This window comes from Pelophylax lessonae, assembly GCF_965119305.1.
Source record: "Pelophylax lessonae genome assembly, chromosome: 5".
NCBI lineage: Eukaryota > Metazoa > Chordata > Amphibia > Anura > Ranidae > Pelophylax > Pelophylax lessonae.
Window position 1 is genome coordinate 501,762,658 of NC_138772.1, and position 26,998 is coordinate 501,789,655.

The following is a 26,998-nucleotide window of genomic DNA, read 5'->3' on the forward strand; positions in this document are numbered from 1 at the left end:
ATACTGTATCACACTAACTGATAGATAAGATATATGATATGTGGTTGCCCTTGTTAACTGTTAATACTGTTCTATCTAAATTTATTTTAGAACCATCCACTATGACTAAATTAAGAAAATATTTAGCAGCATGGTATTTTAAATACATAGCTTTGATATATTACACACACACACATGCACAATGACAGGTTGTAAATCTGCTGTGCAACTTGTGTTTTGCCTCTTTCTTTTATTTTAATTGATATTTTTGTAATTGTGCTATTTAAACATCCCACGTACATACTGGGTGATTTTCATTAGACTAGATGCATTTTATGTGAATAATATATATATATATATATATATTTTTTTTAGAATCATTTTTGATATATTTAAAGGACCATTATCATTTCTGCATGTCCTGATAATAAATCGTAGAAGATTTTAGCACATTTCGTTTTCCAAACTCCTTTGCAAAGTTTGTACTACTAAACCCTCACTAATTCTGGGATTGGCAATAGTAGGAAATAACCTGCACTATTCACTTCTTCAGGGGTGCTCAGGCTGTTCCCTTTTATAAACATTTGGACTATTCAATTTGGTTAATTTTTCTTTGATGAATGTCCTGAGATAGTACCTGGTGTTCCCATAAACCCTGTGCTTAAATGACCAATGATTACAGACAGCACGCTCAGCCTTTGAGTGTCACCACACATGTCCAAACACTGGAAGCGACCTTGACTTTGCAGCTCTCAGCCCTTGCAGTGCATTGTAATAGATTTACTTGCTTAGTCACACTGACAGACCTATCTTGCTACTTGCCATTCACCTGTCATTTGGGCATTGGACACTTCTGTTGTCTATATGCTGGAAAATGATCAAAATAAAAATGGAGGTAGCTGGCTTACTTCAGATACACTTCAATTTCAAGGTTACTTCTTCTGGACATTATTTTTCCAATGAAAAGGAATAGTCCAAGAAGAATAGCCTGGGCTCCCTTAAAAAGTAAATTGTGTAGGCTATTCTCTTTCATAATCCTTTGTGACAGGAATCCAGGAAAATGTATAGGTTGTGTCGAGGATGGGAGATATATTTGTCCCAGGTTCAAGCTGTACACTGATTGCTTTTGTGTTTGTGCTGTATAGAGAACCTATTTGAGCTCAATGAGGGTTAACCACTTCTGGACCTGAAGGATTTGCCCCCCTAATGACCAGGCCATATTTTTGTGATTCGGCACTACGTTCATTTAATGGACAATTGTGCTATTGTGTGACGATGTACCTAAATAAAAATGATGTCCTTTTTATCCCACAAATAGAGCTTTCTTATGGTGGTGTTTGATCACCTGGGCGATTTTTATTTTTTGCGCTATAAACAAAAAAAATTCTGGAAAAAAAAACAATATTTTTCACTGTCTGCTATATAACTTTCCCAAAAATAAATAAATTAATTAAAAATCAATTTCTTTGCATCCTTTTAGGTCAATTTGTATTCTGCTACATATTTTTGGTAAAAAAAATCCCAATAAGTGTATTTTGATTGGTTTGCACAAGTTATCGTGTCTACAAACTAGGGAAAAGATTTCATTTTTATTTATTTTTTTTTTTTACTAGGTGGCGATCTGCAGTTTTTAGCGAGCCTACAATATAGCGTCGGATCCCTAACTGACATTTTTGACACTTTTGGGGGGGACCAGTGACATTACTACAGTAATCAGTGCTAAAAATATTCACTGTTACTGTAATAATGACATTGGCAGGGAAGGGGGTTAACCCAGGAGCGATCAAACGGTTAAATGTGAGCCTAGGGGAGATATTTCTAACTGTATGGGGGAGGGACTTGCGAAATGAATACAGAGACCTGTGATCCTAAATAGGAGGATCACAGGAGCTCTGTCATCATTTCAGAGAGAACAACGGTCAGCTGTGTTTACAACAGCTGACCGTCCTTCTCTCTCAGCGGGAAGTGATCGCGGGTGCCCAGTTGCAATTGGTGCGGCCTGGCCTGTGGATCAGCATTCCTGCTGCCTAGTGGGGATGGGCACGCTCTGCCAGCGGAGGCGCTCGCTCCCAGGAGCGCTCCTGCGAACCGCCGTATAGGTATGGTGATTTGCGCAGTCGAGCCAACCTGCAGCAGTATATATGCAGGGGGCAGTCGGCAAGCACTCAGGTATAACAGATAAAGCACTCAGGGCTCTATAAAACTCCCAGGATGCTTTGGGAAGGGGCTCCACCCTAGAACCAGATCTCTGTGCATGGCACACTGGGGAGCAGCGATACCTCTAAATCAGTGGTTCTCAACTCCTGTTCTCAGGACCCACTAACAGGCCAGATTTTAAGTATTACCTTGGGGAGATGCAGACTAGAATACTGCAATCACTGAGCAGCAAATTTTATCACCTGTGATGTATTTCAGTTATCTTGCAAACCTGGCCTGTTAGTGGGTCTTGAGGACAGGAATTGAGAACCATTGCTCTAAATAGAGAGCTTAAGTCTGTGTTACTAAAATCTTCTCTTCATTTCTGTGTGACCGTTAAGTGTGGGCTGTAGGCTGTGGCAGAACAAGTCAGGTTCCTGTGTTTTGTAGTTAGATGTCCAAAGTGGCAAGAGTTTATTTTCTGTTTTTGTTTTAGTTTACCTGCTTTGATACCTGCACTTTGTAACCACAGACGTGAAAATAAACCACAGTATTGTTTTCACAAAGATCCTTCTATCTGACCGTGCCTACTTCATTGTGCTGTGACCAATCCTGGGGGTCCTGCACACCCTGCTACTGAGCTAATCCCTTATATCTTTTTGAAGGGATGGTTTAGGCTTAAAAGACCAGACGTTATTGTTCAATACTTGCTTGTTTTTACTCAGCACCTCAGGTTATGCTGCAGTGCACACCTGTCCTGATCAGGAATGCCTAAATAGACTTCTATGTATTCAACTTATGTCTGATTAACAGGTACTGTTTGACTTCTGTCTGTTATCCATCATGTTCATTGTTTTAATTCAGCATTTGTCCTGCCTATTAGTTGACTGTCATTCTTTGTGATATAGCACATCCACTTACCTTCATTACACAAATAGACTTTTTACAAATTACATTACAATACATTTTTTTTCAATAATTCAACATCTGATAACATCTATGTATTGACTTACAATTTAAATTCTTCAAAATATTAATTGCAATTTCTTTTGTATTTTTTTACTAACATATATTTATTACAGAGTATACAGAGTGTTGTGTTTGCAAAACATTCTGGGCTTTCTCATAGGAAAGCCTTGCACTGGTTGTTTGCTTTCTGACAGCCTGTGTAAATCCACTAGTTAATGAATTGATGAGTTAGCAGTGGAAGAGATGGCATGTCAGCTTCTCCTTGACAGATGTATATTTAAGACCTGATAATCATGGATTAGTGATTTTTTTCAGACATTTGAGTCAGTTGACCACAGTGATGCCAATAATATTTTCTTTTTTGTTTATAGAACGCTTGTATAAAATGACAGTTTAAAACCATCCAAATCATTAATATTTGGGATTATTTTTACCTAAAATTTGAGCCTATTCTTTTCCCATTTTCTGGTTCTCCTGGGTCAGGACACATATTTGAAGCTTGTTTTATACCTCCCTCATTTACTGTGAACAAAAAAAAAAAAAAACATTTTATAAAATTAATAGGTATAGGTGACATAATATAATACAGAGAAACACTGTAAAGAAAAATCACACACAAACATAAAATGTAACTAGATTTAATAATGCCAGCTTTTTACCAAAGACATTTATTTTTTTACCAAAAGAAAATCGAACGTCCAATTTTTGCAGGCATTCCATACTTAATCCAGCTAACAACTGCAAAAAATATAACTGATATTATCAAAAAGACAATTTTACTTTACTTTTCAACAAATGATATACTGCAATGAAGTGCAGACATTAAGTACTGCCATTAAATTTTTTTCAGTAGTGAAAGTTTTATGCTATCTTGAAAAAGAGATTTTAGGTTCAACTTCTGTACCAGTTAAGCTCCTTCTCTTTTATTAAACCGTGCCTACTTGTATATGTTACATCTGTATAGAAATATGATTGCCCCAGAGTCCAATGTCACTTGTAGAGAGCTTAGAAACTGCTGAATGAAAATTAAACTTGTTACACCTAAATCTTCCACTGGCTAATTTGTAAGTTCTGTCAAGGTACTTAGCAAACAGAATAAGACAAATAGGAGCAAAACATACAGACTTCAAATGTGACTTTTGAATAATGCATTAAAACCATCATTACTGAAACCAAATGATGCATTTACCTACCTCCCCCTATATCCTCATCAGCATCATGTTCATTTCCAAAGTATTAATAACATATTTGCACCTCATGTGGCAAAAATATATGAGAAACTTTACACATTTTGAAGATATTTTTTTGTTTAACTAACATACATAAAAATGGCCTTACATTATTATAATCCTTTGCAAACACAACAGTTATATTTGGGTGCAGCACAGTTTGGAGGAAATTGCATAAACTATAATATTCCATTGCTTGAAACCATAGTCTGTTTAGACATTAGCAAAAAAATAATAATATTTCTTTTATCATATTAACTATACAAGATAAATCAATTTGTTACATCATTTTCTACCTTAAAGCATAACTAAAGGAAAAACTTTTTTTTAGGTTTGGATAGGATCAGAACACCTGCCAGGTTTCTATTGCTGTCCATGCCCGTTAGGGAGATTCACTCTCTCAATTTGTTCTGTTTACCATTATTACCCAAAGTGAAAGAAAATCAGTGTTGCCAACCTACCAGACTGAAATTTACTGACATGACAACCAAAATGTATTGGCACAGCCAAGTTTTTACTGGCATTTCCAAAAGTTACAAAATTACAGTTTTAAGTGCTAATTTCATCATTTAAGCTACAAACAAGTGCAATATACAATTAGAAATGTGATTTAGGGAAGTTATTAAGGCAAAAAAACATATTTCCTATTTTTTTTTTCGACACAGTAAGTAAGTAGCTCAGGGACAGGACTCAGAAGGACAAAAAAATTAGAATGGAAAGGCACAAACACATGAAATGGACTCTCACAGTGACACTGACAGCAGTGTGCAGCAGCACAGATGATGATGACACCTCACCGACACGACAGATTCCATCCTGAGTCACAGTGACAGTCTCTCTCCACGCCAGGTGGTCCCTTCAGTCCACTCCAGTCCAAAAAGCACTGACAGTGCTGCTCCCAGGTTACCTTCTGCCCATTTGGCAGACTCACACACGAGGCCCTGGCTGCAGCTCCCTTGCACCATGACATCACCCGACACACTCAGGCGACTACATTGTAGCAAGAACTCGCAAGGTCTTGGCCGGCTCTAGAGCATCACAGCTATATTTTTTACCGGCAACCTTTTCCTGTCACTGGCATTTACTGGCAGGAGAAAAGTGCCCATTTTTAACTAGCTGCCAGAACAAATACTGACCGTTGGCAACACTGAAGAAAATTCCACAATATTTGGTTGCCCCCAGAATAGTAATAGAAGGAAGTCTTCCAGGGGTTCCCTAACTTTGGAGGAATTTCCCCTCACTGGAAATGAAGAGAAATCTCCCAATTGGGACACAGATGGACACACACAAAAAAAAAACATGACAGGGGTTATAACCCTCTCTTACTCTGTACCTCTAACATAATTCTCCCCTTTAAGCCTAATGAAATAGGATAGATGGAAAACTCAAACGTCATTTGTTATTTTATCTCTTGATAATTGTTTTGTTGATATCTTTATTTTCTCAGTATTTGTTAATTTATTACCACCTTAAACAGCTACTTAATTCGCTCTCCAAAAAAAGCACCTAACTGAAATGTATTTTTTTTTTCACTGTAAAGCTAGATGTATTTTAGTTGAAACCTCCTAATATATTAGTGTAATGCAGCAAGGCTGTATATACACATAGGGAGAGTGATGTTGTTGATTAGAGCACTGTTTAGTAAGATGAGACAGACTGTAGGAGAGCAGGACCAACACTTTTATTGTATGTGTGTGAACCACAGTCCAACTCTCCTACGTGCTTACCGCACAATTTTTAAACCATTGCTGCATTTTAACCATTGTAACACATTTTAACCCTTGTTGCAGCAATTAGCAGAATAAAAACCCCAGTAAAACAAAGGAATATTTATTACTATATACGCAACCTGCCTGTATCACATAAATACCTTAAGAGCGTTCAGTTAGACTTAAAGACACAATCTCCCATGTGATGTCATTTTATAGATAAAAAAGATTAACTAACTGATGTTTTTAATTTAAACCTAACTGAAAAAAAAAACCACTGTGTGTCATAAACTGTTCTTAAAAGTTAAGGTCACCTTTGAAACATGTTACACATTCGATCCATTTTCAGGGTGGAACATGTAACATGTTCCAACATCTGCACCTTCTCCCCCGATCCCTCGTCTACTGTCACAATGAGGGGGAGGGATTTGGGGGGAGAAGGTGCAGATGCTGGATCATGTTACATGTTGCACCCCGAAAATGGATTGAATGTGTAACATGTGAACTTATTCTTTAAAAATTGTTTATGACACACAGTGATTTAAAAAAAAAACTAATTTTCTTTCATTTAGGGGTTAGATCTCCCTGCACCCACTGTCACAATTTGAAAACAGCACGGCCAGGAGGAGATCTGCCCACATGGCCACGTCATTCATTTATAGTTTCCTTTCAATTAATAAACTACCAGTACTGTCAGTCATTGTAGCTGATGGCTTGTAGTTTTAAATAAACTACAAGGATGCTGGTGCTCACTCTCAGAGTTCATTGATCTTCCTGTTCTCAAGTAACTGGCTGCCCATATTAGAGGTATATACAGACACCTATTCTGAAGGGCGGCAGGAGCCGGACATTTTACCTACAATTTACTGGGCAGAGGTGCAATGCTCTACAGGCTCCTTAGAAAAATAAATTACAAGTGCATATTTTTTTCACCTGCAAAAAAAGAAATGTGCATTTATTTTTCTTTTGAAAGCTGAATTTTGTCTTAATATTTTGTATTCTATTTATACAGTTTTTTTCATTTTCTATTTAAGTTTCCTTTCAGTAATTGTGATCTTCTCCAGCCACTTTACAACAATTTACTGTCTACATGCACTTGTTCCATCAGTGATTGCTGTTATTGTGCTTTGTTATGCAAGGGTTTTCATGGTAGGACTAAATAGTATTAGTTTACTAAAAGTTTCTTATTTAAAAATATTGAAAATATCTTCTGAAGTTACATTAACATATTGAATATTATGAAAAATTGGATTTTAGTGAGTTGGTTTAGAAATACTTTAAATGGGGGGGCGTGGCTGAACTGCCGATGTGAGCAGACGTGTCTCGAGTCGGCTCCGCTATCCTGCCTGAAATAATCCTGTTAATCGGACCCTAGAGCCCGCTGACGGTACCTAGTCGACCCGCACCGCTGCTCCTTACATCCCGGTGGCTGTTTGGTGATCCTCACTGCCGCACTCCGCCATGACGAGGAGGAAAGACGACAGCACAGCCGCAGCCAGGCAAATCCAAGATGGCGCCGGCCCGCTCCCGCAGCGTGCAACTCGTGAGAAGCCTCCGCCGACTGCCATCGCTAAGCTGGGAAAGTTTGCCAGGGACCCTGCTAAGCACAAGCCAGCATCTCCTCCTCCGGCTCCCGCCCCGTCCTCCAGGAATCCTCCATCTCCGCCTGTGGCTGCGATGTCCCCACACGAGGCTGTCCAGGCCGGATCTCCTTCTGGGCACACAGTGAGTGCTCGGCTGGAGGGTGCAGAGGGAGCAGCTCCGCTGGACAATATCCCCCGGGCCATCCCCACTATACAGGATGTCCTGACGGCTATACACACTTATGGGGCCTCACTATCTGAGTTGTCTGTGGAAGTTAAGAGCATGAAGGAGGGCCTGCTGCATATCAGGCAAGATATGCAAAAGATGAGAGAGCGGACCACAGCCTTGGAGGGTCGAGTGAGCGCTGTTGAGGATGATTTACCCCCCCTGATCCAAGATGTGCGCATGAACTCTTCTGGGGTCTCTGAAGCGATGAATAGGCTGGAGGACATGGAAAACCGGCTGCGTCGCAGTAATCTGCGCCTGGTGGGCATCCCTGAGAAAGCGGAGGGTAAAACTCCGGTGGAATTTATAGAGCACTGGTTACTAACTACTTTTGGGAAAGACAATCTCTCCCCGTTTTTCTCTGTGGAGCGGGCACATAGGGTGCCTTTCAGGGCCCCTCCACCAGGTGGCCCTGACAGACCATTCCTACTGAAGCTGTTTCATTATAGAGATAGAGATATCATTCTGAGACTTGCCCGGCAACAGCCTCGCATGGAGATTCAAGGTGCTAAAATCTCCATTTATCCTGATTTTTCTGCAGCTCTGCAGAAGCAGAGGGCGCGCTTTACCGAAGTTAAAAAACGTCTGCGCGCCATCCCCTTGGTATATTCCATGATGTATCCGGCCAAGCTACGTGTGGTGGCGAACGGGACTGTGCACTTCTTCGAGAGCCCCATATCTGCCACAAATTGGCTGGACCGCCAGGAGCGGCAGCTCAGAGCTGCGGCGGAGTGATCATCCTCAGGAGGAGCAAGGGTCTTTCTATGGTGTACGGGTCCACTTATTCTCCTGTTGAGAGCCACGGAGCCGTGCACTGGTCAGAGATTATGGTACAACTGCTGTCCCGCTTTCCTGAGCCCGTGGAAGGGAAGAACCGGGTCTCTATGTTTATGCAAGTTCGGGCCCTCTTCTACTACCCCCTCGCCCATGTTGGGCTGGATAACTGTTCCCTGCGGGGCTTGGGTGACCGTGGCCTCCCCGGCTACTGTTCACCGCATTTTTTTTGTACCTGTTCTTCGTTCTATGTTTTTTGGTTTTTGTTTTTTTGTCTGTTTTTTTTTACCGGTGATGTGCTCCATGGAACTTTACCTACGCGCTCTGTTTCCAGTGCTACCTATACCGACATTTGTGCCCCTTGGCCTTCCCTGCGATTCCTGAGTATCGGATTCCTCCTATGGACTCCTCCTCACTGTTTGCTTGTAGGCTTGTCCTACCATCTTACTGCATTGCCTGACTACCATGGCGACCATTGATGACTCTCTGCTATCCTGGAATGTGCGGGGACTGGGGGATGCGAGTAAACGCACTGCTGTAATGACCCTGTTGTCGCACCAGGGTCCTGCGCTGGTGTGTCTGCAGGAAACCCACCTTACTCCAGAATCCTCTAGCGGACTCCGCTCTAGGCGGTTTCCGACCCAGTTTCATTCCTATCACAGCCAATACTCTAGGGGTGTCTCAATTTTACTCTCCGCATCTATCAAATTTGAATTGCGGGACTCATTGGTGGACTCTCAGGGCAGATTTATTTTTTTGGTTGGAGTATGGAATGCATTTGAGTGTATTGTAGCTAATGTATATATACCGCCTCCCTTCTCCTTTGAGGTGCTAGAGTGCCTGTCTCGGTTTGTTGGGAAACACTCCCAGGTGCCGGTGCTAGTGTTGGGTGATTTTAATAACGTGCTGGACCCGACTTTGGATGTTTATAAGAAGTACTGCCCCGGGGGTTCCAGGAGACCCACTCCGTTTGCCCGATTTATGGGGGAGCTGGGCCTGGCGGATCTCTGGCGCAGTTTGCACCCGCTCGATGCTGGTTTCTCCTGTCACTCACTGTCACACTCATCCCTATCCCGTATTGATCTTGCCTTTGGCTCGGATCTTACCCATGCCCTTTCCCCGGTAGTTACCTATTTAGCCAGGGGATTGTCAGATCACTCCCCGCTTCAGCTCCGGCTCAGGTTTCCGGGGAGTAGATTGCCCACGCACTGGAAGTTGAATCCATTCTGGCTTTCATTGTTCCCAGACCATGCAGCTTTTACTACCCAACTGACGCACTTTTTTACTGAGAACAGGCACTCTGCAGCTCCGGGGATTGTATGGGACACTATGAAAGCATATTTACGTGGGCTGTGCATCAAAGAGGTATTGTCTATTAAATCTAATAGTAGGCGCTGGGAGAAAGAGGCGGGTGAGGCGGTGCTTCAAGCCGAGCGTGACTATTTGGCTTCCCCCACGGCGGCCTCGGAGGGCCGTTGGTTGGAGGCTCAACGATTCTATCGCTCTGTGCAACAGCAACAGGCGGACCACAAGCGCTTCTTCACCTCCCAGGCTTACTTCGAGGAGGGGGAGAAGACGGGTCACATGCTTGCCCTGATTTCTAGAGCACAATGCCCTCCATCCATAATACACAGGTTGGTTCTCTCTGCAAATCGGGAGGTCACGGACACTGCAGAAATCTTGCAGGGATTTAGGTCATTTTTTGAGGATCTGTACTCCTCCAAGGTGTCCTATGACCCGGAGGACCTACAGGCCTTCCTTGGGGACCTTCAGCTACCAAAGGTATCTGCCCGAGATAGGGCAATGCTGGATTCTCCTATCCGGTTGGAGGAACTGCAGGAGGCTTTGGCTTCTTCCCCTAATTCTAAGGCCCCAGGGACGGATGGGATACCTTTGGAGATGTATAAAACTTTTGGAGGGGTCCTCTTGCCCGAGTTGCTTACTGTCCTACAGGCCTCTTATGAGACGGGGGAGCTCCCGCGCTCCATGTATGAGGCAGTGGTAGTTGTTCTCCTGAAGCCCGGGAAGGATCCGACTCGACCGGAATCGTATAGACCAATCTCTCTATTACCCACTGATTTGAAATTGCTGGCTAAAGTGCTAGCCACTCGCTTGTCGAAAGTTATTGCCAAATTGGTGCATGGTGACCAATCCGGCTTTATACCGGGTCGGTCCACAGCTACCAATATACGTAGATTATATCTGAATATGCAGATTCCCCCGGATAACTGTGGCCAGAGAGCTATACTATCACTCAACGCTGCTAAAGCATTTGATAGCGTGGAGTGGCAGTACCTGTGGGCGGCCCTGGAGGGCTTTGGCCTGGGACCCTCCTTTATCAAATGGATAAAAATCCTCTATGCTGCACCTACGGCGTGTCTCCGCGTCAATAATTCGCTTTCTCGATCGTTTCCGCTACGCAGGGGCACTAGGCAGGGGTGTCCATTGTCCCCCTTGCTGTTTGCCCTGGCGGTGGAACCCCTGGCAGCGGCGGTGAGGGCTGCCCCAGATGTTGTGGGCTTCCGACGGGGAGACCAGGAAGACAAAATTGCATTGTACGCTGACGACGCGCTTTTATTTTTGGGCGACGCTTCGGGCTCGCTGCTCGCTTTGATGCGCCTGATTCATAGATTCGGATCCTTCTCGGGTTTCCAGATAAATTGGGATAAATCTGTCTTGCTGCCGCTTGACCCCCTGGAGGTGGCATTGCCTCCGGTTGCGTCGCAGATTGGGGTGGTGACCCGGTTCCGCTATTTGGGAGTGGTGATCCACCCTGACCTGGGGCAGTATATTAAGCTCAATATTCTCCCCTTGTTGCATAGGTTTCGTGATAAGTTGACTTGCTGGATCAGGTTGCCTCTGTCAGTGGTTGGCAGATGTAATCTGGTCAAGATGATTTGGAATCCACAGCTTTTATATGTTTTGCATAATGCACCAATATGGGTCCCCCTGCATATTTTCAAGATGTTTAACACGGTTTACCGAGCACTCATTTGGCGGAAACAGTCCGCCAGGATTCGTCTGGAAACTTTGCAGGAGGCCAAGGATAGTGGTGGTTTGGCCGTTCCGAATCCCTTCTATTACTTTTTGTCATCCCAACTGCAACATGTGACGGGATGGCTGCTGGATGATGCGAGTGATCCTGTCAGACGGATCCTTGCGACTCGTTTGGCTGGTGGGACGCTTGTCGAGGCGCTGGAGTCGGGCACCCTGCGAGGTTCGCCTGGCTGTCCCACTCTCGCGCTTCTTGACAGGGTATGGCAGAGGGCTAAAACACATTTTTCCTATGCTGGATTCTCCGAGTACTCCCGTATCCTGAATAACGCTAACTACCCCCAGTTGGATAAATTGCGGACCTCTCTGAGATGGGGAGACTATGGCATCCGCTTCATTTACCAATTGTACAGGGGGGATGTGCTTAGGGATTTCCAGTCTCTCCGCACCGAATTTGGATTACCTAACTCCCTCTTCTTTCAATATTTGCAGCTGCGTAATGCCATTGACGCTCAGTCTAAGGTCTCCCCCTGGGGTTTGTGCCGGCCCGCTGTCCTCCTGAGTCTGGTTAACTCCACAAGCAAGAAAGGGCAGATTTCCTCACTATATACGGCCTTTATGGGACAGATATCGAGGGCTATGACATTTAAGTGCAGGGAATCCTGGGCTGAGGACGTGGGTTCCATATCCGCCGAGGAATGGACCGGCATCCTGGATAATGTACCCAGGGTCTCGCTGTCTTCCTCACAGAGACTCACCCAATTGTTTATACTACATCGCACCTACCGGACCCCGCAGCGCTTGCACAGTTGGCGGAGGAGGGATACTCCCCTCTGCCCTCGGTGCAAAGTTCACACGGGCGATCTGTTGCACATGCTGTGGCGCTGTCCGAAGTTGCATCGCTATTGGCATGGGATAATACGCTCTATTAACGATGTTTGGAAATTGACGTTGTCTGTGGAACCCAAATTGTGTATCCTGGGATGGTTGGATGAGGAACTCTACCCCCCCCGAGATACACGTTGCAATCCTCAGAGTACTTTTTACTGCTAGAAAGCTGATAGCCCGCAGATGGATCTCTGCTCAGGCTCCTACACATGAAGCCTGGGTTGAGGAGGTTAAGGTGCTCTTGAACAGGGAACATCTCACTTATAAACACAGAGGGAATGTCATGAAATTTGAGCGCATATGGGGCCCGTGGTTGGATGTCCCGGGTCTAGCCCCACTTCACCTGGTGTCCAATAGGATTATGGGTGGGGTTCGGCGACCTCCGACATAAGGTGGCTGCGACCCTGAGGGCTTCTCTCTGGGTCTACACCGAGGGGCTCCTCGAACTGTCTACCACATTTTCCTTGCGGCTGGTACTTGGGGGCTCCCCGTAACATACGTGCGTGGAGTAGCTCACCGGAATGTTAGTGTATTGTTTTGCGTTCTGTCAGTGACGAGGGGCGTCTTCTCCTAGAAGTCTGTGCTTTATATGAGACGCTTAAAGTATAAGATTGTCGATACTTCACTGCAATTTCTTGCTTGATGATGTATTACTGTACTGTGATGCCCGTGGCGGCGGGTCCCCCGCTGCCGTATGACTATAGTCTATGCCACTCTAACTAGGCCTTTTGGGACTTGGAGACTTCCTCGTCTGTTTTTGTCTTGTAAGTTTGGTTTTGGTTTTGTATTGTATGTGAAAAAGTTTTTTTTCAATAAAAATTATCTGATTAAAAAAAAAAAAGAAATACTTTAAATAACATATTTATCTTAGGAACAGTCAAGGTCTATTTTTCTTTTTTGAAAATTATAACTAGTTAAAACTCTAAAAAAAAACTTTGTTTGAAGTTGGATAAAGAGGAGAGGGAATAAAATACCTGTCAAGTTGTTACTGCTGTCTGTGCCTCTTATTGAGGGGGGGGGGACTCACCTTCTCTGTTTCCCTGTTTACCATTCTTAATGAGAATGAAAGTGAAAGACATTTCTAAATTTTTGATTGTCACCAGAACAGGAATAGAGGGCAAATCTCCCAATGGGGACAGTGACCCCCAGTGACAACCAGGGGTTCTCTCACTTTGGAAAGATCTCTTCTCCTGTTTTGGCTCTGGGACAGGAAGTTAAAGGAAATCTTTCCAATGTGACACAGATGGCAAAAATAAATCTAACAGGCATTATAACCTTTCCTTACTCTAAAATGAAAAAAAAAAAAAAAACTCCTAAGTTCTACCCTAATTATGGAAATTCTGTTGCAAGCAACCTTTATATTTTCTGGAACAATAATTTATAATATTTTAGAAAAAAAACTCTATCTTTTCCATCAGGGAGTAATGATTTTTCCGCATCAAATGCTTAAAACACTCTGAGCACTTTATGCAAATTTCAAGTATTAAATTTCATTATTTTCTGAGAAACATTTGCTTTTTTCTAGGGTGCAAATACCCCTAAACTTGGCTAACTGATTTAAATGATTGGTATGGACAACAAGTGGTTCAAAAAAGGTGAAAAAGTTGGGATCTCCCTCAGGACCAATATCTTCATTTTGCAAAGTCCCTTTAATTACAGATCCTTACTGGAAATTTGATTGGTGCTTTTTTGTCCACAAGTTAAAAAGAAGACACTCGTAGTATGAATGTATGGTAAAAATGGTGTGCTCTTAGATACTCTGAAATGCTATGACTGACATAATTTAAGTGATAATGATTAGAAATGCTTGACCATAATAATTAATGCAGATGTTGATGATTATGGATGGTAATGCTTGAGGAGGATGAATAATGAAAGATAAAACATAACAATGTTTAGATGACAATAATGTTGGTACTGGTATCAATGAGTAAAGATTTGTTGTGGTAAATATTATCATCTCTAAAAGAAAGCTAATTTGGCCTACTGAATGAGGTAAAAACAACTACCAATAAAAAGCAATAATTAATGGGCTAAATATATATATATATATATATATATATATCTATATATCTATCTATCTATATATATCTATCTATATATATATATATATATATATATATATATATATATATATATATATATATATATATATATATATATATATATATATATATATATATATACATACATATCTATCTATCTATATATACATATCTATCTGTCTATATATACATATCTATCTGTCTATCTATCTGTCTATCTGTCTATCTATCTATCTATCTATCTATATATCTATCCATCTCTCTATATATATATATATACGTATATATAGTATTTTGTTTACTTTTTCTTAATAAAAAGGATTAAGACTAAACATTTTAGCTAGAAGTAGGAACAAATAATGCTATATACACCATAACAAAAACGATTGCACCTCTCTATTATGTGCTACCTAAGTGTCGATGAAACTTATTACATGAACTTTGGCAAATCCCTAAAGAAAACGTGATGAAAGAGAGATAACTTTCAGGATGAGGCCGTTTGCTATTTGAAATATTTCATATTTCATGCAACCCTATTATTCAACTTGGTAACAATTTTTACAACGGATGACACTACAGAAGGGAACAGTGGTCAGAAAAAAAAAGAATTATTCTAAGTAAAGCCAGAGGATTATAATTAGTAGCTCTGTGCTGCCAGGTACTTGTAATTGTATTCATCTAGGGAATCACATCTTTGGCAAGATAGGGTACAGTGTGAGATCAATGTTATTAATGATCCTACAAGCAAGTATGCCAGCTTTATCTCAGATGTTCAGATTAACACATGATGACTTCTGGGACTGACCTTAGTCTGCAACAAATAAGTACAGATATAACAAGCAGCAAACATGCAACAGTGATAGAAAGTGTGACCCTTTGCTATGGAGTACTTCATCATCTGCTATGACAAATAAACTAGATGAATTATCCCTTTATACTCCTGGGACGTACACTTTGCTCCTGAATATCAATCCCTAGCAGGTAGTAAATATATTTTAAACAGCAGCATTTTGCTTCAGTATATTACTCCACTCAGTATGTGATTTAAGAAATGACTAGGTGTTGAAATCCATATATTTTAGATAAAAAAAAAACACCATGTAATACACAAAACTTAACTTTGAAATGTATGCAAACCCTAACAATGAACTTCTATATTTTGCTCCCTTTTGGCCATTTAAATATTCCAATAAAAAACTTCCTGTGATGTCTGTTTCTGCTGACTGTTATCAACCACCATTCTTCCCAGTTCTCTCTGTGGATTACAGAACATCTCCTCCCTATTTTAAAAAAAGTATGGATAGGGAGTATTCTGTAGTCCTCCTGTCCTAGAACAACAGTATTACTTCTCCATAGATACAATGAGTGAACATTGCCACGTAATGCATCCACCACATCCAAAAATGACCAAGCTGCAATAAATTCATTTTTTTTTTCTTGGTTTTAGATACACTTCAAAGGTTGAAACTGTAAAGCTACAATATTTGTTCATGTCTACTTTGTATTTATGCTTACTTACATTTAAGGCTAGATAGTTGTTTTTACATACAATGGAATTGAATACAGTGCTGAATACAAATAGCTAGGTTCCAAAATCTAAAAGTATCTAGGGTATCTATCCCTGGAGAGATAGTGGAAAGCCCACAAAGGGACAAGGGAGGAATTGGGACTATGCCATACAAGGTAAAGAAAAATATCATGGAGAATAAAAATATGTACCGGTGTATTTTTTTAGTTGATATTCTAAAAAAATAATTTTATTGGTACAAAAAGCAGTAAAATACCTGAATGAAAGACCATTGTTATGCAAATGATAAAAAAAAAACATGAAAACATAGAGAAAAACATAGATGTACATATACGGGGAAATCTGATGTAAATACAAATACAGATGTTGAAAGTAGTGGACACAGGGGCTTCTGAAAAATAAACAATAGACACTACATTATTTAACCACTTCTGGACTGGAAGGATTTGTCCCCTTAATGACCAGGGCATTTTTTGCGATTCGGCACTGTTTTAACGGACAATTAAGAGTCATGCGACGCTGTACCTAAATAAAATTGATGTCCTTTTTTCCCACAAATAGAGCTTTCTTTTGGTGGTATTTGATCACCTCTGCGATTTTTATTTTTTTTGCTATAAACAAAAAAAATGTGACAATTCTGAAAAAAAAACAATATTTTTCACATATAACAATATTTTTCTGCTATATAACATTCACAAAAAAAATTAAAAATCCATTTTTTTTTAACATTTTAGCCAATTTATTTTCTGCTACATCTTTTTGGTAAAAAAAAACCCTGCTATAAGCGTATTTTGATTGTTTTGTGCAAAAGTTATCGCATCTACTAACTACGGGAAAGATTTATTTATTTTTTTACTAGTAATGGCGGCAATCTGTGATTTTTAGCAGTACTGCGACATTGCAGCAGACAGATCGGACCCCTAACTGACATTTTTGACACTTTTGGGGGGAGCAGTGACATAATTACAGTAATCAGTGCTAAAAATATGCATTGTTACCGTAATAATGACACTGGCAGGAAAGGGGTTAACACAGTGGGTGATCAAGGTGTTAAATTTAAGCCTAGGGGAGTGTTTCTAACTGTATGGGGGTATGCTTTTGAAATGATCACATAGATCTGTGATCCTATATAGAAGGATCACAGGCGCTCTGTGATCTTTCCAGAGAGAAGAATGGTTAGCTGTGTCCCGGCTGCCGAGTGGGGGCGGGTGGTCCTTAAGTGGTTAAAGTTACAGAAAAGTCTCATAAAAAAAGTCAAGTATATATGCTTAACTCAAAAAAAGAAAAAGAATTTTGCTCTCAGCCTTCTCTGAATCTCCATACTCTCTTGCCCACTCCCAGAATGAACTAGGGACTATGGACAATGGGATTTGTGGTGTTCATAGAGCAGTGCACATGACCACAGTTAGAGAGGCCAGTGGTAACCAGTTGTCATTATCAGAAATGACTGGACTGAAGCCCTGGGGTGCACATCTTCAGCAATGCTGCACTGATAGGAAAAAAGAAACAAGATTGTTGGAAGGTAAGGCAGTACATTTTGCAATAGCTATGTATTTGCTATGACCAAAGTTCATATTAAATATAGCCATAGCAAAATTCTGTGTTTTGTCTGTTCTGTCAAATATATCTCATACTTAGTTAATTATTCAGAATTATTCATATTCTTACAAAATCCAAGCCAAGAAGCTTGCTAATTAAGTATATGAAACTGGGAGAACTATTGCCCAATCATCACAACTTTGACCTTAATTAGTTTTACTGTTTTAACTTTACATTGTGAGCTAGTTATAGGAAGATAAAATAGACCAATGGAAAATCCAATAGATTTTTCTTTTCTAAAGGAATAATGATTTATTCTAAAGTTTGGCATCATGTTATTGCTATAGGTTTCTTGCTTTTTTCAATGTTAGAAGTATTGTAGCAAAATTGAGAAATGTATACCAGGGATGATTTAGGAAAAGGAATATAAAATGTTTATTTATCTCAGTTAATAAAGTAATGCTTTGGTAAATTAAAGCATTTATTCATGTGCAGGGCAACATCAATTGTTTTATTTTTTATTCTTATAAAATACTATATTTGCAAGATGAACATAGCTTTACTTTGCCAAAATAATGTTCTTCATTTATTTAATCAGTTCTAAGATAAGAAATGTGGATCTATTATTTTAAAGGGGGTCTTTAATGGTTTTAGGAAAATATTTGTAGCACCCTCCTAGGTAGGTGCTTGGAAAAAGCATCTATTGCTCCTTCTCCTTATCAGGGGAGCCTGATCTGTTAGATTGCCTGTCTCCAGGTTTGATTCACTGTGTCTTAGGGAGTGTCCCCACTGTATCCAATGAGGGAGCTTGTTGGACAGTGGAGGAAACCCAGCCAGTGACACGTTAGCTTTTGTGGGAGTCCCAGTGGGAGGGCATTCTTGCAATGCCTCCTGGGATTACTCATAAAAGCTGGGGGGACATGTGACAGGGTGTCTTTGGTGGGAAGCAGTGTCCCAGAAGGAGGCAGACGGCTGTCTATCCTCCTGCTGTGTGTAAAGACGGTGGTCTTAGTCAGTCGGCCTAGTGAACCAGGTGTGGAGCTGAGCTGCAGAGGATTCAGTGTAGCTGACGGTGGAGCTGCTGGCAGAGTCTCACGGGAAAAACAGTGTCCATGAGTACTAAGGGACTTGCCAAAGGGTCGGCCCAGGAAGGGGGCCACTCCAATAAAGTCAGGGGATCAAGAAGCTAGCTCACAGAGAGAGAGATACAGTAAAGGCAGTGCCAGATATAATCCTGAAGAATAGGGATAAAGGGGTGCCTAGTTGGGCCCTGAAGAGTGATTCACAGAGCAATACAAGTTCATTAAATTCTTCTTCACTGGTAGTGACAAGGTGAAGCAGCGGCCTTGCCGCATTCAGTTATGTCTAGACCTCCCAGCAAATTGTGCATAGTTCATTCAAGTTGGAGTATCCCATTCATCCCTTCTCCTATCCAAGTTCTCAAATAAAACTACAAAAAAACAAAACCCCTAGTTTTCTGACTGAGCCAACTACTTTGAACATGCTTTATTGTGATGTTGTTGCTATGGGTAACCCAGGGGAATCCGTAACCAGCAGCTCCCAAGGGAGTAGGACTACATATTAGTTTATTTTTTATGTGAATTTATATTATTTACATTATTTCTATATTTTACAAATAAGCATATTATAGTATATATCCATGATGCTGGTCTAAACAACATTATGAGGTTTCCAACAAAACTGGGCAGCTGCTCCTGTAACTGCCTATTTCTAACTAAATCTCAATTCAGTTTTGTATGGGTTGGGTTGGACACTTTTCTGAATTATTCAGCTGTGTCTATATTTTGGCCTGTGCATCTGTAAATGCTGTAGCTATGAAACACCACCCTGCATGGGTAAGTAGGAGTTACATCATCATTTGCTACTGGTGGCCAATGAGAGAAAATGCCCAACCAGAAGAAACTGTGGAGACAATAGCAGTGGTGGGGGATAAAGCACTGAGGAAGGAGCTGAAATGGCTGGAGAAAGGAAAACTTGGAGGTAAGTTTGTCATAACGTGCAAGTATTATGTGCATAGTTGCACAATTTGATAATAACTGCCATGGCCTTGTTAAACTTTATTTTCACTTTAAGGGTTGTTACCTGTAAGTTATATTTTGAGATTTATTTTATCCCAGATATGGATTGGGTTAGATGAGAATTCTTATCTCATATACATATCTATTTAATAGAGATTATACATAAACTCCTCATATGGCAACAGGGTGCTAACATTTTGAAAAAGAATCCATGTGCTCAGTCTGATAGTGGGAATAGTAACTCTTAGAACTCTTAGTTAGAAAAGGCACTAATGCTAAAGCTAAAACAATTTTTCTGAATTAAAATAATATACACAGAAATCCTGTAAATTTCTTTTAGGGGAAACCTGGCAAGACAGCTGCAATTACAGGTAAAGGTCTGACCCAGTGCTGTGAAGGGTGTCGTTGTCTGACTCATGGAATTAGTACTAATAGAATCAGCACAACAATAGGCCTGCTCAAGCCAGTGCATTGGTTCTAGCTATTGAGAAAAAAAGCAATTCCCAGCACTGAACAGGAGTTACCATTTCCCTGTCAGATTAAAGTGTATGTATAGCCAAAATGTTTTATTTCAGCTTTGGATGGAATGTGGAAGGATTGGTATGTCTGTCAGGTTTTTATTGTTGTCAGGGTATTTTTACCCCTGCTCTTGTTCTAGTGACTATTGTGTTCCCAGAGGACACATATTTTTAGTGACAACAAAATGCAAAGGGAGTTCCACTTGCTTTGTGGAGATTTTGGGGTTGATTTACTAAAGACAAATCCACTCTGCACTGCAAGTGCACTTGAACGTGCACCTGGAAGTACAGTCCTGTAAATCTGAGGGGAAGATCTGAAATGAGGGAAGTTCTTCTGATTCCTATTATCCAATCATGTGCAAGCAAAAATGCTGTTTTTTATTTTCCTTGCATGTCCCCTTCGGATCTACATCGACTGCACTTCCAAGTGCACCTGCAGTGCACTTGTAGTGCAGAGTGGATTTTCCTTTAGTAAATAAACCCCTTCCTCTCACTTTTTTCTCATCTCTGAGACAGGAAGTGAAGGGAAATCTCCCCAAAATTATAGAGACAGCAATCAATACATTGATGGTGATTTTAGCCTTTTACTACTCTATTCAAAACAAAAAACAAAAAATGTTTTGGCAATACATAATTTATACAATAATTACCATTGCGAGGGCAGGTTGGATTTTCCAACACATAAATATGTTTTTATTGTTGATTTATTTTTAAAACATAATATTATGCAAGTAAATTTGAAAGCATGAAAACAAGCTACTAAAGAATGCAAAAAGAACCATTATTTTGTTGCCAATCCATATTTGGTTATTTCATTTGATTTTGTACAGATACTTCCTTTTGTGTGTATTTTACCTCTTTCTTTTGTATAAAGTTGTAGGTGTTTTTTTGCCTTTCATAATTTTCCTCAGTGCCTCTATCAATTTAATTTCCAGGCAGTATCCCTACACAGTTGGATATAAAAGCATCATGCTGCGTCTAAGAGACGGGATTCATTGCTTTACCAGAACACAAAAGTAGCACTCTTGTTTTTTTTTTTTTTTCTACTGCTTATAAATACTTGCATGATATTAAAAGAGTTATAAAAAAAACTGTATTTGCATTAAAACATTTCTTGAAAATAGGACATCATGTGCCTTTGCAATGTTTATATTATTACAGTTCATGTTTCTTTCCTGAAATATCTTTGCCGTTAGATATTAAGCAAAATACAAAATGTTAATGGCTTAATGAATTCTTTGTAAAACATAAATTACAGCATCATATTGTAATGATTTCTTGTCATGGCTTAAATTTAAAGTGATAATACTGTCCAGTTTACTTTAACTGTGACAGTACTGATTGTGCAGTGTTAGGTTTTACATAATTTTTTTGTGTGATTGATGCATTTTACATTGTAATGAGTTGCTCCTGCAACTGATTGTTAAACATGTTACTGACAAACATATATTTCCGACACCAGTATCATATTCCCTTTACATATATATATATATATATATATATATATATATATATATATATATATATATATATACAGGTATATAGGATATTATCAACATTACATTGTCCCTTACCTATGTGTCATTTATAACTCATATTAATGAGGCCATTTATGATATTTGATTTGATTTAATTTGGATTTGATTTATGTATTGTATCCCACATTTTTTCTTTCTTATCCACAATCAAAACTCATGCACTCTAACCATTACTATCAGAAATATCTTGTGCTTATATACGTTGTTAGTATTTGTGTTTGTATACACTTTTGTTGTACAAGTTATATGTTACCATATATTATGTAATATTTTTACTTACTTTTAATAAAGATCTGTTGTGACAAAAAAAAAAAAAAAAAAAGAATATCTTTTGCAAAGAGAAAATTGACTTTTCAGGCACATATGTTTTTATAAAAAAAATGCATACATCTTTATTTAGACAAATATATAAAAGAAGAGCATGCACTAGTTCAGATACTCCACCCAGGATTCTAGGTGGAGGGTCTGTGTTAGTGCACGTGCTGAATAATAAAGCTGATTTTACTCTTGTAAAGTGTTGTGTGGCTCCAGGACTTTGTTAAAAGGTATTTAAAACAGTTGTATCATTTTCTTTTATTAGGCTACCCTAATGTGAAAGCACAGATATATTTCAGTGATATTTGTTCTCACATTTTGCCAAAAATATCAGTTACATTTTACTAAAGGAAAGGAATTAGATTTTTTTGAAAATGTGTATTTTTCCACAGGCAAGATTTTAGTGAAATGCATTTAAAGGCATTGGGAGGGAAATCTATTTCCTCCAAATTTAGTTCTCATTTCAGGTGACAAGCATCTTAGTTTGACCATAACCTACGTGTATTCTGATGTTGTAGACGATAACATAGATACATGTAGATAGCACACTTCCACCATTAACTGCTAACTATGTTCTACAAAAATGTCAAACTTCACTTTAGCATTTTCAAAGAAAACTTGAATCGGGGACCTTTTGAGCTTAAATCAACCAAGAACTCAAGAAAGGACCTGATAAAGGCTGAAAAATAGTGGGATGATATGGAGTAATCTGTATCACTGCACATTATAAAACCAAATAATGAAAGAGTTATTTTAAGCTTTTAACAGAAGCCCCTGGTGCAGGTTATTTTTTTAAACACTTTCTATGTTGTAAATACGTTTAAACAAAATTATGTGATGTATAAAAATCTTGAAAGTGAAACTATAATAGTTTGAAGTAATTTTTTTATTTGCTTTTATTTTTTTTATATCTTTTTTTGACTACTTATACACAATATTCATTTTATAAAAGTTATTTAATATATTAAAAAATGATTGCTAAATGACTATTGTTTTTTAAGAGAGAGTGCACCATAAGTTACCCTTTCAGACAGCCTGTCTCTCACATAATCTACTGAGGTATTCAAAGACAGAGGAAGAGATTGGGATGGTTTACTGAGACTGATTTACTAAAGCAGCTGAGAATGTTCACATAATAAATTGTATATGAACTGTGTAATTCACTTCATTTGACAAGTCATGTGCAGATGAAGCAAGGATTTGCTTTTTTACAGGACTGGATAACTGAAGTCGATCTTCAAAAAAATGTATCATGTGAAAGTTAAAATATTTTTATTTTTTAAATTTTGTAAATCAGCCTCACTGTGTTGACCCACTTGCATGTGTTTGTATTTGTAACTTGAACTACAGAGATTTGTTTCTTAATAAGTTTAATTTCAGTTGATGGTTTCCAATGGTATCCTAAAAAAACACATGAAAACAAGCCTATAGAGCAAACCTGGCAGATAAAATAAGAATAGAAAATATTATTAATGTTCAATATTTAATATTTATCTGACTTAAAATTAATTAATTTGAATTCAATAAATTACAAAAAAACGTTTTTATATCCTGGTCTTAACAAATAAAGTAAACATGGGCAAAACCACTAAATATTTCCTCTAAAGAAGCCAAACTGACACCCAAAAGAATGGAACTGGGTTTGTCACTACTTTGGGTTTGAGGTGAATTCTGTGGGCTTAAGATTTGCAGCCCCAGCAAATTTATGTGCAGATTCACCAGGATAATTGTTTTAAAACCACTGCACGGCATATGAACAACAGCCAGTAGGCTTAGAAAGGCCAATAAGGGGTCTTTTGAGCTAGCCTCTCATTATTTTAGGAGGGGAGGGGGCAGAGCAGTCGATCAGTGAATTGGAAGCCATTGTAGGAAAGGTTGTGTTTGATAATGAATTTATATAAAATCTCTTTTAATAGATATAAAAAAAACATTGTGATTAGAAGCGAATTTTAATTGGATTGGAGAGTGTTTAAACTATTGAGTGTGTTTTAGCATCAGGCCATTCATGGCTTCCCTGTTGGTGTTATTGTAAATTTTTTTCTACTTTTGAGGTCTGGCCATTGTCTTTCCTTATCACATCTCCCATGGGTTGTAAACAGAAGCCTTATTTGAATCCAATAAGGCTGTGCACAATATACAGTTGCTAGGGATAGCGACCAATTAGGGTGCATTATATTAGCCACTGTACAGAAATCAGAAGAGGATATAATGAATTGTTACCAAGCTGTGCATTCTCTTTGCCCTGGGAACACACAAGTGTTCAGTATGAACAGACCTAAAGAGGTAAACTAAATTTATGCTTGTACTTTTCATTCTACAGAATAGATGTTTTTGTTGTGGCATTTTTAAATAGCATGTAACCCAGTGTACTAACACCATACATTTTTTTTTTTTTTTTTAAATACTGTTTAGTGTTTAATTTGCATATGTTATGTAATCCTATCAATAAATGTATATTACAGTTTGAACAACCTATTTTGGTGTAAGAATCCTTAGATCTAGCTGTATACATGTAAATACTCCTATAGTATATACACTTAACCTAGTTAACAGCTGAAAACTGCATAATGAAACATTACAGTCATTTAATAAACTGCACTTTAATTTTGATTACTAGCTTATTTGGTCAATTAATCCTTTTGCTGCCTTCTTGGTCTTATTATTAGGGTCCTTTTTGTTCATTTTATTTTGTTGTTGATTTGAGGTCCATGGTCATTTTAGGCTCTGGTCTCATCCATCCATTTTTTATGAAAAAGATGGGCTATTGTTTTAGGGTTGTTATTTGGGAGTTTTAATTTCTTGAGTGCTTTTTTTTTTTTTTTAAAAGATTGGGATAGCTAAACCAGAGTATTCACTTTTTACTGACCGTCTCTTTTTGCACCTGCCTTTTATTTTCAGTACCCTAATGCATCATTTTAAAAAAGGTTAATGCAGGAACAGTGTGTATCAAAATCACATCACATTACATCACTCACGTTCACAGCACTCTCCCATCCTCAAGGATAGAGAACATGTTAGGCATGCACCACTTAGACCTACTATCCCTGATTAAAATCTCTTCCTTGTGGCCTGTTTAACACCGCTTTATCCTTGTAATAAAACATCTGCCTGCAATCTTTTTCCCTAGCATATTTTATCCTAATATTCCTGATTAAAGCTGTCCTGTTGCTGGCAAATGTTGCAGTGTTGTTTCCTCTGAGGTCCATTATTTCTTGTAGTCAAACCTCTACCTTAACTCTTTTACACTAGTACATTTCAGCTAATTATGCCTCATAGCAAAGTCCTAAAGCTGGCCAATTTTACATTGCTGTATCATCTGTGGTTTCTTAATTCCTAATGAGGCCTTAATAAAAAAAAAGTGGCCAGTGGCAGGACAATTTTGCATCAATGAAAACTGGGATGACGACAACAAAATATTGGCTGATTTCTATCAGCCAGTCAAATAGGGCCGATTACTGTTTGATGAAAAAGCATGTGCGGACTTAAATTGTCTGAAAGAAAGCCTTTTTTTAAAGCTGAAAGATTGGGATGCCGTGGCTATATGTAAGCCAAGCTAATTCCACAGCCAACTATGCGCTGCCCTTGTATCCTGTAACTGAAACTGTCCATGAAAATCATACTGTTCGATAACACCACACACATGTTTCAGGCATCTCCCAAATATGTTATTTAACCTCTTCCAGACCACCCATCGCAGTAAAGTTTTACTGCGGCAGGCAGCCCCCACGCACGAACCGGCGTAGCTGTACGTTGGTCGTAGCGCCTGCAGCTAGGGGGCGAGCGTGCCACATGTGAGGCGCTCCCGCCCCCACTCGACCGCCGGGACTCTGATGCACGGGGCCGGCAGCTCCGATTGCCACTGGGCACCAGTGATCGTTCTCCGCTGAGAGAGAAGGATGGTCAGCTGTTGTAAACACAGCTGACCGTTCTTCTCTCTGGAATAATCACAGAGTGCCTGTGATCCTTCAGTGTAGGATCACAGGTCTCTGTGATCATTTCAAAAGCCCAACCCCCATACAGTTAGAAACACTCCCCTAGGCTCACATTTAACCCCTTGATCACTCACTGTGTTAACCCCTTCCCTGCCAATGTTCTTATTACAGTGCATATTTTTAGCACTTATTACTGTAGTAATGTCACTGGTCCCCCCAAAAGTGTCAAAAATGTCAGTTAGGGGTCCAATTTGTCTGCCACAATGTCGCAGTCTCGCTAAAAATCGCAGATCGCCGCCATTACTAGTAAAAAAACAATAAAAATTACATAAATCTTTCCCGTAGTTGGTAGACGCGATAACTTTGTGCAAACCAATCAAAATACGCTTATTGCAAAAATATGTAGCAGAAAACTAATTTTTTTTCTGAATTGTTGGTCTTTTTTTGTTTATAGCACTAAAAAATAAAAATCGCAAAGGTGATCAAATACCACCAAAAGAAAGCTCTATTTGTGTGAAAAAAAAGACATCAATTTTATTTAGTTACAGCGTTGCATGACCATGCAACCATTAAAGTAATGCAGTGCCGAATCGTAAAAATTGGCCTGGTCATTAAGGGGGCAAATCCTTCCGGTTCAAGGATATGTGTATATTTAACATGGTCTGAGCAAGATGCACACATAGGTGTAAAATGTAATATCTTTAGGGGCTAAAATCTTTTAAACAGTTGTTTTAATGGATTATGCTCTACACTTTTGAGTGCCTTTTGGTCCTGCACTAATTACAAGGTTCTCAAATTCAGAATCCTGATGATCCGTAATGGCGTTGTTGTACTATATGCTATGATTTCATTAGACTGATGTCAATGAATATAACACTTAAAGTGATTGTAAAATCTTGTTATATTTTTTTTAAAAATAACAAACATGTCATACTTACCTGCTCTGTGCAATGTTTTCCACAGAGCAGCCTGGATCCTCCTTTTTCAGGGGTCAGGGGGGAGAGAGAGAGAGAGAGAGAGAGAGAGAGAGAGAGAGAGAGAGAGAGAGAGAGAGAGA

The 26,998-nt window shown here is 39.3% G+C and overlaps 1 protein-coding gene across 1 annotated transcript in view; it reads right to left on the bottom strand.

Annotated features, from left to right (window-relative positions):
* Positions 1-26,998, bottom strand: part of CSMD3 (CUB and Sushi multiple domains 3) — a 1,619,578-nt gene that overhangs the window by 836,064 nt on the left and 756,516 nt on the right. Inside the window, exon 9 of the mRNA XM_082258441.1 lies at positions 3,519-3,606. Within this exon, the coding sequence (XP_082114567.1) occupies positions 3,519-3,606 (88 nt within the window). The remainder of the gene's footprint in view (positions 1-3,518; positions 3,607-26,998) is intronic.